This window comes from Pleurodeles waltl, chromosome 4_2 (assembly GCF_031143425.1).
Source record: "Pleurodeles waltl isolate 20211129_DDA chromosome 4_2, aPleWal1.hap1.20221129, whole genome shotgun sequence".
NCBI lineage: Eukaryota > Metazoa > Chordata > Amphibia > Caudata > Salamandridae > Pleurodeles > Pleurodeles waltl.
Genome location: NC_090443.1, coordinates 732934970 through 732947070, shown reverse-complemented (window position 1 = coordinate 732947070; position 12101 = coordinate 732934970). Strand labels below are relative to the sequence as shown.

Genomic DNA, 12101 nt, shown 5'->3' with positions numbered 1-12101 from the left:
CAGAAGAACACAGAAGAAGATTGCAGAGGGGGAGCGAGGAGGAAGAGACAGAGAGGAGGAAAAGAAGCAGGAGCAGGAGAGAAGGTGAGTGGCGCGGGGCAGGGCGAGGGGCTGGGAGGAGGGGGGTACTTACAGTTAGGTGGGTCTCAGGAACACAGGAACTCGGGAACTTGGAGGAGCTGCAGCGGCAGGGGGAGCGACCTACCCTTGGGTCAAGGGTCGCTACCACTGTCGCGCAGCGGCCGCCATAAGAGGTAGGAGGGGGGGGAGGGGTCAGCTGGGGGCGAATGGGAGCTGGGGGGCGGGGGCGTGCAGGAGGTCGCGGCGGGAAAGCGCGAGGGAGGGGGGGGGACAGGTAGAGTGAGAGGAGCTGGGGGAGGGGGTTTAGGGTGGAGGAGGGTGAGTGTTAGGAGGTTTGGAGATTAGGGAGAGAGATAGGAGTAGGGTTGTGAAGATAGGGGAGGGGGGGTTGTAGAGGTGGGTGAGGGAGAGAGGTAGAGTGAGAGGATAGGGAGATAGGTAGTAGAGGGGGTGGCGGGAGGGGGGGAGAGATAGAGAAATAGATAGAGAAAATAGATAGAGAAGTCGATAGATAGGGAAATAGATAGATAGACAGATAGGTAGGTAGGAGGAGGTGGAGAGTGGGGGAGTTAGATAGTGAGATAGGGAGCTAGAGAGATAGGAAGATAGGAGGAGTGAGGGAGGTAGATAGCGAACGGGTTAGCTAGGGGTGAGAGAGGGGGAGGCGAGTGAGGGAGGGGGATGAGGAAGGAGCAGGAGGGCAGGCTCGGGGGAAGAAGACGGAGGAGGTAGAAGAGCCGAAGACAGGAGAACAGAAGACAGAAGAACAGAAGACAGAAGAACAGAAGACAGAAGAACAGAAGAACAGAAGACAGAAGAACAGAAGACAGAAGCACAGAAGATCGGAAGAGCAGAAGAACAGAGAAGAACAGAGAAGAACAGAGAAGAACACAGAGGAACACAGAAGAACCGAGAAGAAGAACACAGAAGCACCGAGAAGAAGAACACAGAAGACCGGAAGAACACAGAAGAACAGAAGGGAAGAACAGAAGAACAGAAGAGAAGAACAGAAGAACACAGAAGAAGATTGCAGAGGGGGAGCGAGGAGGAAGAGACAGAGAGGAGGAAAAGAAGCAGGAGCAGGAGAGAAGGTGAGTGGCGCGGGGCAGGGCGAGGGGCTGGGAGGAGGGGGGTACTTACAGTTAGGTGGGTCTCAGGAACACAGGAACTCGGGAACTTGGAGGAGCTGCAGCGGCAGGGGGAGCGACCTACCCTTGGGTCAAGGGTCGCTACCACTGTCGCGCAGCGGCCGCCATAAGAGGTAGGAGGGGGGGGAGGGGTCAGCTGGGGGCGAATGGGAGCTGGGGGGCGGGGGCGTGCAGGAGGTCGCGGCGGGAAAGCGCGAGGGAGGGGGGGGGACAGGTAGAGTGAGAGGAGCTGGGGGAGGGGGTTTAGGGTGGAGGAGGGTGAGTGTTAGGAGGTTTGGAGATTAGGGAGAGAGATAGGAGTAGGGTTGTGAAGATAGGGGAGGGGGGGTTGTAGAGGTGGGTGAGGGAGAGAGGTAGAGTGAGAGGATAGGGAGATAGGTAGTAGAGGGGGTGGCGGGAGGGGGGGAGAGATAGAGAAATAGATAGAGAAAATAGATAGAGAAGTCGATAGATAGGGAAATAGATAGATAGACAGATAGGTAGGTAGGAGGAGGTGGAGAGTGGGGGAGTTAGATAGTGAGATAGGGAGCTAGAGAGATAGGAAGATAGGAGGAGTGAGGGAGGTAGATAGCGAACGGGTTAGCTAGGGGTGAGAGAGGGGGAGGCGAGTGAGGGAGGGGGATGAGGAAGGAGCAGGAGGGCAGGCTCGGGGGAAGAAGACGGAGGAGGTAGAAGAGCCGAAGACAGGAGAACAGAAGACAGAAGAACAGAAGACAGAAGAACAGAAGACAGAAGAACAGAAGAACAGAAGACAGAAGAACAGAAGACAGAAGCACAGAAGATCGGAAGAGCAGAAGAACAGAGAAGAACAGAGAAGAACAGAGAAGAACACAGAGGAACACAGAAGAACCGAGAAGAAGAACACAGAAGCACCGAGAAGAAGAACACAGAAGACCGGAAGAACACAGAAGAACAGAAGGGAAGAACAGAAGAACAGAAGAGAAGAACAGAAGAACACAGAAGAAGATTGCAGAGGGGGAGCGAGGAGGAAGAGACAGAGAGGAGGAAAAGAAGCAGGAGCAGGAGAGAAGGTGAGTGGCGCGGGGCAGGGCGAGGGGCTGGGAGGAGGGGGGTACTTACAGTTAGGTGGGTCTCAGGAACACAGGAACTCGGGAACTTGGAGGAGCTGCAGCGGCAGGGGGAGCGACCTACCCTTGGGTCAAGGGTCCCCTAATAGCCACACCCGGTGCCTCTGGAGTTGACCCATCACATAAGGGATGCTGCTATTCCACAGGATGTAGGCGTCATGCACTGAGCCAGGAAACATAGCATTTACCTGGGAGATGTAATGGTCTGCCAAACATACCATCTGTACATTCATAGAATGATAACTCTTCTGGTTCCTGTACACCTGTTTACTTCTGTGGGGGGGGGACCAGAGCTACATGGGTCCCATCAATGGCACCTATGATGTTGGGGATATGTCCAAGGGCATAGAAGTCACCTTTAACAGTAGCCAAATCCTCCACCTGAGGGAAAACAATGTAGCTCCTCATGTGTTTCAGCAGGGCAGACAACACGTTGGAAAACATAGGCTGGGACATCCCTGATGCCATGGCCACTGTTGTTTGAAAAGACCCACTTGCAAGGAAATGGAGCACTGACAGCACCTGCACTTGAGGGGGGATTACTGTGGGATGGCGGATTGCTGACATCAGGTCAGGCTCCAACTGGGTACACAGTTCCTGGATTGTGGCAGGGTCAAACCTGTAGGTGATGATTAAATGTTGCTCCTCCATTGTCAACAGGTCCACCAGCGGTCGGTACACCGGAGGGTTCTGCCATCTCCTCACATGTCCCAGCTGACGGTGCCTAGGAATGACAACAGCGACCACAGAGTCAAGCTACTCAGAGGTATGTACCCACAGCTACACAGAACACGAAACATAATCCAAAAAGTTGTCTGTATGTGTGTTGAGTCCAGGCCTAGGTATGTGTGACGCAGTTGAAAATGAAGCCATGTGGGCCCCTGGAATGGCGGCTCCCTGACCTCTAAACTGGGACAATGGGATGTGAGGTAACTGCGCTGGCGTTGTATACCGTCGCGGTAGGCGGTCGAAGACCGCTGCGCGATGCTGCATTGGTTAACATTGGACCCTATGGGTCCCAGGAGCCAATGACGAAGTGCGCCGGCGGTGATGATACGCACCGCCGCGGACGTCACCGCCATTTTCTGTTCAATCACTCGATACCTGATCTTCGACAGGAGAGGACCTATACTGCAAGTGCTGCTGTGACCTCGGTCTGGAAGAGACAATGGCTCGTGCGTCTGGGGAAAGGGCCCCTGCCTTCACTGCACAGGAGTTGGAGAAGCTCGTGGACGGGGTCCCCCAGTACACGCTACTCTACGGTCCTCCAGACCAACTGGTGAGTACATAGGGTGCAAGTTGTATGGGCTATGCCTGGGTGGAGAGGGCTGGTTGTAAGAAGGAAGGGGGCAGAGTTCTGCGAGCATGAAGGACTGTGAATGCATGTGCCACATGGCAAGGGCAGGGATGTGGGCCACTCACTTCGACGGTGCAGTTGGTAATGACTTCTATTCTTCCCCTGTACATGTCATGTAGGTCAGCGCCCACCAGAAGAAGGCTATTTGGCGTGCCATCGCCAAGGACGTCCGGACTCTGGGGGTCCACCAGAGACGGAGCACCCACTGCCGTAAAAGATGGGAGGACATTCGCCGCTGGAGCAAGAAGACGGCGGAGGCTCAGCTGGAGATGGCCTCCCAACGTGGGAGGGGTGCCCGTCGCACCATGACCCCCCTGATGTTCCGGATCCTGGCGGTGGCCTACCCTGAGTTGGATGGGCGCTTGAGGGCATCACATCAGACACAAGGGGTGTGTACAACATCATTCTGCGGACTTTGCGTGCAGTGAAGGTGTCTGGGTGGGGGAGGAGGGCTGTGGGTTTCCCTAGGCCAAGGCGAGCTCTGTAGGCTAGGCCCCTCCGTAATGCAGGCCATGTAGCACTCCACCCCACCTCTGTAGAGTGGCAAGTACAGGTATACATGCCCCTGTGTCATCTATGTGTGCTGATGTCCACCATAGCCATGTAGGCCATATCCCAGGAACTGCATCAGTAGAGCCCAACAGCGCGGCGTAGTGCAGGGGGCTGCTGTGTCTGTATTGTCCGCCAACGGTAGCGGTAAGCCATGCACTCAACCTGTCTTTCTTCTGTCGTTCCCCCCCTTTTTTTGCTCTCCCTGTTCTTTTGTGCATCAGCATCATCAGGCGGAGGTACAGTGGCACCGGAGCACGAGGGAGCTGCATCTCACATGGCCATGGAGGGCCACACCACGGACTCTGAATACACCAGTGGGACGGAGGGCGAGGGGAGCTTCACGGCGGTCACCGGATCAGCAAACAGCGACACGGACTCGTCCTCCGATGGGAGCTCCCTTGTGGTGGCGGCAAAATCTGGCCCCCCACTTCTACAGGTACAGCCGCCACCCCCCCTACCAGCACACCCTCCCAGCAGCCCCTCAGCCTTCGCCCCGTGCCCGCTCACCCAGGAGGGTGGGCATCACCTTCGCCCCAAGCACCTCAGCCCCTGCCCCTGTCACCTCTGCTGCCCTCAGTGAGGAGGCCATTGACCTCCTCAGGTCACTCACTGTTGGGCAGTCTACCATTGTGAATGCCATCCAGGGTGTAGAAAGGGAGTTGCAACACACTAATGCATTCCTGGAGGGCATTCATTCTGGTCAGGCTGCCCATCATCGAACTCTGCAATCTCTGGCCTCAGCACTGATGGCAGCCATTGTCCCTGTGTCTAGCCTCCCCCCTCCAACTTCCTCCACCCAGACCCAATCCCATGTACCCTAGCCTATCCCAAGCACACCATCAGACCAGCCTGCACACACCTCAACACACAAGGGAAGCTCAGGCAAACATAGGCACCACACATCCCACAGGCACTCACACAAGCATCACCCACATACAGATACAGCAACATCCACTGCCTCCACTGTGTCCCCCTCCTCGTCGTCTCCCTCCTCCCTCCCAGTGTCGTCTACACTCTCACCTGCATGCATTTCCACTACAGCCACTAGGACCCGCACCAGCACACCCACCAGCACACCCCGCTCACCTGCACTCACCACCCCCACTCCCATTTACACGTCCCCTATGTCCTCTCCCTGTGTGTCTGTGACGCCCCCTCCCAAAGTACACAAATGCGGGCACACACACACCCAACATCCATCCACCTCACGACAGCCTCCAGAACATGCACCTGCACCCAAATCATCAAAAGTTACACCTCCTACAACCACCTCCTCTTCCTCCACTCCCAGACCCCCTCCAGCTACCCGTCCCAGTGTTCTTCAGAAACTTTTCCTGAGCAATGTTGACCTCTTTCCCACCACTCCCCCCTCCAATTCATAGGTCCCGTACTAGCACCTCAGCCAAAAAATCTCCGGTACCAGTGGTGCCTGTTATAGGTATGTGGAGTGCACCGGGCACCAGGGCAGCCAGTGTGATACGGAGTAAAAGCAGAGCCAGTCCCCCCCCTGTGAAGCACCAGAAGTTGGACAGTGCCCGACGGGATGGGGGAAGACTCCAGCCGGCAAAGCCGCTCACAAGGGTCCCGGGGGGAGTGTTGAGTCAGCTGTGACTCCTCCGAAGGTGGGGAAGGGGCAGAAGAAAGTGCCAAAGTCTGGGAAGAGCAGCATGGCGGAGAAGGCCGCCATCATCCCCGCTGCCCAGGAGGCCACCGCCAGCCCGATCGTCACTGGTCAGGAGACCACCGCCAGAGTCAGTGCCCAGGAGGGCAGTCCTGTCGTCACTGGTCAGGAGACCACCGCCAGAGTCAGTGCCCAGGAGGGCAGTCCCATCGTCACTGGTCAGGAGACCACCGCCAGAGTCAGTGCCCAGGAGAGCCGCAGCAGCCACAGCCCCGCTGGGCAATGAGGGACCGCTATGGCAAACACCACTGCACAGGTCAGAGACAGCAAAGTCAAGCACCGCTGAACATGGCAGGCACCGCTAAACAGGGTAAAAACCGCCATGGCAAGCACCACTGAACAGGGCAAGCACCGCTGAACAGGGCAAAGACCGCCACGGCAAGCACCGCTGAACAGGGCAAGCACCACTGAACAGGGCAAAGACCGCCATGGCAAGCACCTCTGAACAGGCCAAGCACTGCTGAACAGGTCAGAAACTGCACACTCAAGCACCGCTGAACAGGGCAAAGACCGCCATGGCAAGCACCGCTGAACAGGGCAAGCATCGCTGAACAGGCCAAGCACTGCTGAACAGGTCAGAAACTGCACACTCAAGCACCGCTGAACAGGGCAAAGACCGCCATGGCAAGCACCGCTGAACAGGCCAAGCACTGCTGAACAGGTCAGAAACTGCACACTCAAGCACTGCTGAACAGGGCAAAGACTGCCATGGCAAGCACTGCTGACCAGGGCAAGCAAAGCTGAACAGGGCAAGCACCGCTGAACAGGGCAAGCACCGCCAACTCAAGCACCGCTAGCCCATGTGCGGCAGGGGCAGTGACGGAACTGGGACCGTCACGGGGAGAGTGATGCACTCTGGGCACCAGTCCCCCTCCAGAACCAGTGGAGAACTGCATCCACTACCTCAATCCTTAACAGGATGAAGCACTCTGGGCACCAGTCCCCCTCCAGAACCAGTGAAGAACAGCATCCACTACCTCAATCCTTAACAGGATGAAGCACTCTGGGCGCCAGATATTTATTAGGTACTGTGTACTACACACCAATGTCAGAAATACATTTCAATGTATAATCATGTGCAGCCATGCTCATGTCTGCTGTTCTGTTCAGGTCACTATGCATATGCTCTGAGGCAATGGATACTCACCCCATAACTAACAACTGCCAATCAGAATGAGAGGCGCTGCAACATTGGACATTGGCGAACCAGAACCATCAGTCATTGAGAGGACCTTTGGCATGTTAAAGTCACGTTTTAGATGCCTGCACAAAAGTGGAGGTGGACTCCAGTATGCCACAGAGACTGCATGCAAGATTGTGGTGACATTTGCCATCCTACACAGCATAGCAACCAGACGTGGGCTATGTCTCACCCTAGATGACACAGGTTTGGAGGATGAGGAGCAGGAGCCACCACAATGACTGCCTAGGGATGGTAGCATCGCAATGGAGGGCAGATGGAGACGGGACCACATAGCAACTGACTACTTTGGCAGGTATGTGGCAACCGTTACAGCACTCACAAATGTAAGACACACATAGCCAGGTTGTGCAAAACAAAACTTTCCTTTAATGTCAGGAGTGTATAATGGAAATGTTGGCATTTACCTAGCAATAAAGAAGTAAAATGTTGCAAAGTCTGACACATTAATATCATGAGTCCCTGGCTAAACCCAGGGAGAGAACATCACACCTTCCTACGGCTACATCTACCATGGCCTGTGCCTGGTTGGTCCCCTGATGTCTGGTGGGCACTGCTACTACGCAGGATGCGGGCATCTGAGGCAGAAACGCTGCTCACGCTTGAAATGTCCTCACTGTCCTGAGGGGTGTCACCAATAGCTCTTGCTGCCTGGGAGGTATGTATGAGGTCAACTGCAGCAGTAATGTGCCCTAGTCCCCTTGCCACATCTCCGGCAAAATGGCCTAGTACCACCTGGAGTGTGACAGTGCGCCTTGACAGGCAGGTAGTTGTGGTGGCTAAACGGCCAATAGACAGACTGAGCCAGTCCAAACGTGCAGCTGTGTTTCGCTCTCAGCGTCTTGCATGGGCCCGATCCACAACCATTTCCCTACACAGGCCATTGATGGCAGTGGTGAGGTTTACCATGTTGGTGTTCACGGTGGATAATTGGTTCTCAACATTTCCAAATCCCTGTGTGAGGGTCTGTTGCATTCTGTGAAGGTTCTGGTTCATCATCCGCATTTGTTTGTTTTGCAGGCAGTGACTGCTCATTAGGGATGCCTCCAGTCCAAGGAATTGTTCTGTTGTGACATCCTCCTCACCTGCATCATGTGTTCGACGATGCCTTCCGCGCCAAGACCCAGCTGTTCGCAAGGCTGACTCCCACCCATCTGTGGCCCTGGTGTCAGGTTTCCTGCCTCATTGTCCACATCTGTCTCTTCTGTGGTCTCACGTGCATGGTGTACAATCGGTGTGGTACTGCACTCCCCTGCAGAAATGCTGACTGCCTCGTCTGCTGTCATGGTGGCATTGTCGTCTCTCTCCACACTAGGGTAATCGGTAAATACTGGAGGGAGACCTGTGGAAGACAGGAGATACACTGTCAGTGCCTCTCAGATGGGTGGCATATCAAAATAAATATTCCTAAACAGTTGGACTACTGTACCACATTACCCATAATGCACTGTCCTTGAGGTTGGCATATAGGCATGGGACAAATTTGGATGATGCATGCTTTTGTGGACTGTGGTTGTGTGCATGGTGCCTTGAATAGTGTAAATAAGTGAGATTTGCTACTTACTTTTGGAGGTTCGTAGTGCTGAACTGCTCAGGCCCCCAATTCCTACGACAGCCTCTGGCTCCAGAGTGGTCTCCACCATGCTCTCTATAGCAGTGGGTGGTGGTACTGTGGATGGTCCTCCACCTGTTCCATGTGCCTCCTTCAACTGCTCTGCCACCCTTTCCTTGGTTCTGGACCTGAGGTCATACCATTGTTTGCGCACCTCCTCAATGGTGCGATGGCTGACTCCTATGGCATTAGTCTGTATGTCCAGCCAAAACTTATTTTTGTGTGTGTCAGGGACACTCATTGCTGCCTTGCCAAACAGGACCTCATGGTGTAGGCAGTACTTCTCAGTTAGGACCTCTAACTCTTTGTCGGAGAATTTCAGCTTTCTCTTCTTCGCTGCAGTGGTTGCCTCCTTAGTTCGACTTGCCATGGCTGCAGTTGCTCCTTTCAGCTGGGTGTGCCTCTGCTATATGTGCTGGCTAGACTCCTCTCACTCCCATGGGGGGTACTTCCTGGTTCTGAGGTCATCATCCAGCACCAGGAAGTGTGTTTTCTCTTTTCTTTTGCACCCATTCGCTAATTGCGACACATTCGCAATTTGCGATTCTGTGACACACCCATGTGCAATTTAGGAAATCGCAATTTGCAATTTTGCAAATTGCAATGCCACTCGGCACCGAATTGCAAAATGGTAGTGCGATTTTTTTATTACATCCCGTTTTGCGAGTCGGAAATAGCGATTCGCCTTGAGTCGCTATTTCTGACTCGCAATTTTTTAGCTTCGTACATGTGGCCCATAGTTCTCTAATTCTATTACTACCTCAGCTCCCCTCAATTTTAAAGATCTTCTCAAAATTGAATAATTACTCACTTGTTGTTCACCTCTTTCTCTTTCTTGGTGGGTCATGTAGATTCCATTAAGAAGGTGATTTCTCTTTTAGTTCTTTATACTTTATCCATGATTCTTGTTAGTATACCCCTAATTCTGCTTCAAGAGAATTGATGCCCTTTGAACAAAATGTTTGTAGAACAAGACAAAACCCTATATATCCTTATCCCATCTCAGAAGCTTCAAAACTGAAGGGAGTGTTAATCTTCCTTATTTTCAACAATATCATAAAGCTGTTGGTCTTTGACAAGCTGCCTTTTGGGTATTAAAATCACAACCTCTTTGGTTAAATTTAGAGAAGTATTGTATTTCTCCTTTCTCATTTCAAGAATATCCTTCTCATTCCTCTACACCTCCATGTCCATCCACTCCAGTTTTCAAACATCTATCCCATTTACTGCCTCCTCCTCTTTCTGCACCTATACTTACTCGTAGTAGTAATGTTTTCATATGTACCTTTGCTATGATAATATTACATTTCGTAATAGACCTATCGTAGAGCATGGAGGATTAAAGGCATAATTTTGGTTGGTGATCTATTCATACATAATAATCCACTTTCTTTTCCTCAATTGTAACAAAAATGTCACCTCCTTCCATCTCAAATTCTCCCTTCTCGTTAATAATTCGTTAGATATTTTCATCACTTTACCTGAAAACACTTCTGCTGTTTTTGACACATCCTCCAATACTCAAGATTTGTTTCTACTTTACCAAAACTATTACTTATTCATAAAAGCTTGATGGCTTTATCTACCTCTCAAACCAAATCCTGTAGAGAACTTCTATGGGAAGCTGATTTATGATACTCATGGCCCCTCTCCATCTGGAAAAAATTATGGCTTAAGCTCCAGCAAACATTTAGAACTGCTACTCTTACTCAAATTACATATTTAATTAATAATAGACTTCACTTCACCCCACTTTCTGACTCCAGATTCTTTTCCAACCCAATGCCCATTTTGGTCATGTTACATCTTACATAGTGATATTAAACAAATGTTGTTCTTCTGCCCTATCACCCTTCATTGTTGGAGATGAATCAACTGTATTTTCCATACCTCAATCCCATTTAACATCATATCAGTTTTTCTAGGTTTCTTAGATGATTCCTGTCATCTTTCTCAGTATGGAAAAAAATTGCTCGATCTTTTGCTTGTTATCGTATAACAACAAATTACCTCCAAATAAAGACATCTGAAATTGCTACTAAAGCATGGTGATACAATGTTTGCTACCACTATTGGCTAGATAAAGCATACAAAATGTCCACCCTCGGTACTCACAATAGAGACCTTGTTTGGCACTCTCTCACTACATATTTAAACACAGTTAGCGCCTTGTCTGCTATCAATCCTACTTCCAATCCTGCTACTTTTAAACCTACTTAAATTTCCACATATCCTACCTAGCACCCATCACTACATTATTTTTTCTTTCCTTGACTTATTCATACTTTATTGTTTGTACTCCTTTTTGCATTCTCCTTTTAGTGTAATTTTGGCTGACCAGATATATCACATTTTCTATCACCTATTCATAATTATCCCCCCACCCTACCCCAAAAGAAAAGATAATCAAAATTAGATTTTCCTCTATCTTCTATTCCACATTGTTTGCATCTTTTTCTTATGAATCCATGCATTTATAACCTTGTGTGGATAACTGCATAGTCCATACTTATTTCTACAATTGTTGATGGTTCCAATTGTTTATTTAAATTACTATCTTATACTTATTATAGGCCTCAATAAAGCTTTTAAAACTTAAATAAAGAAAATCATATTCTATCAGTGTTCTCCCATCGAGCTAAACTTATTGAAGACCTCACTGGTATACATATTATCCACTAAAGATGTAAAATAATGGTTTATTATCTAACATCAAAGTGAATATATATTAACATGATTGTAAATCTTAATCTTTTGCACAGCCCACTTGTACATTTAAACATTTCCTTATTAGCTGAGTAAGACTTTTCTGCTTGCCCGATGATGCAAAATGGCAAAGCAACATCCCTTTCTTCTTGTTTGTTCTTAAGTACAAGAACAGTCACTATCCCATATCAACTGACATTCATCAATATACTGACGGGCCGATTATGGGTCTGATGGTTGTAGCAACATCTCATTCAACATTAACTTCATTTTTTCAGCAGATTAACTCTGATCCTCTCCCCACTCAATTACCTTGTTTTTAATTGGTGTGTCAGTAGTTCAGCTATAGTTGAAAGCCTTGGAACAAGTTTTATGTAAAACATGAACAAACTGAGAAAAGAAAGAGGCTGTTCCTTTTTACCAGGCATGGGTGCCTGTTCAATCCTATGCAGCAACCTTTGACTTGGATTGATACCACTGGCAGTGACAACCCTTCTTTCAGAATATCAAGCACTTTCCCATTCGATTTATGATGCTCTTTCCAATCCCTCTGAAAGACTAACACATCCTTGGAAGGCTAATTAGCCCACAACCTCTAAGCATGGAGTGCATTAAATGCTGAGAAGAAGTGGATGTTGACCCTGAATGGCATCCCTTTGAATTAAAAAATGCCAC

At 50.4% G+C, this 12101-nt stretch overlaps 1 protein-coding gene across 1 annotated transcript in view; it reads right to left on the bottom strand.

Annotated features, from left to right (window-relative positions):
* LOC138293938 (t-SNARE domain-containing protein 1-like) overlaps positions 1-9090 on the bottom strand; it is a 41654-nt gene extending 32564 nt beyond the window's left edge. Inside the window, exons 1-2 of the mRNA XM_069233213.1 lie at positions 8673-9090; positions 8194-8450 (exon numbers count right to left, since the gene is read on the bottom strand). Of these exons, the coding sequence (XP_069089314.1) occupies positions 8194-8450; positions 8673-9090 (675 nt within the window). The remainder of the gene's footprint in view (positions 1-8193; positions 8451-8672) is intronic.
* Positions 9091-12101: the final 3011 nt, after the last annotated feature.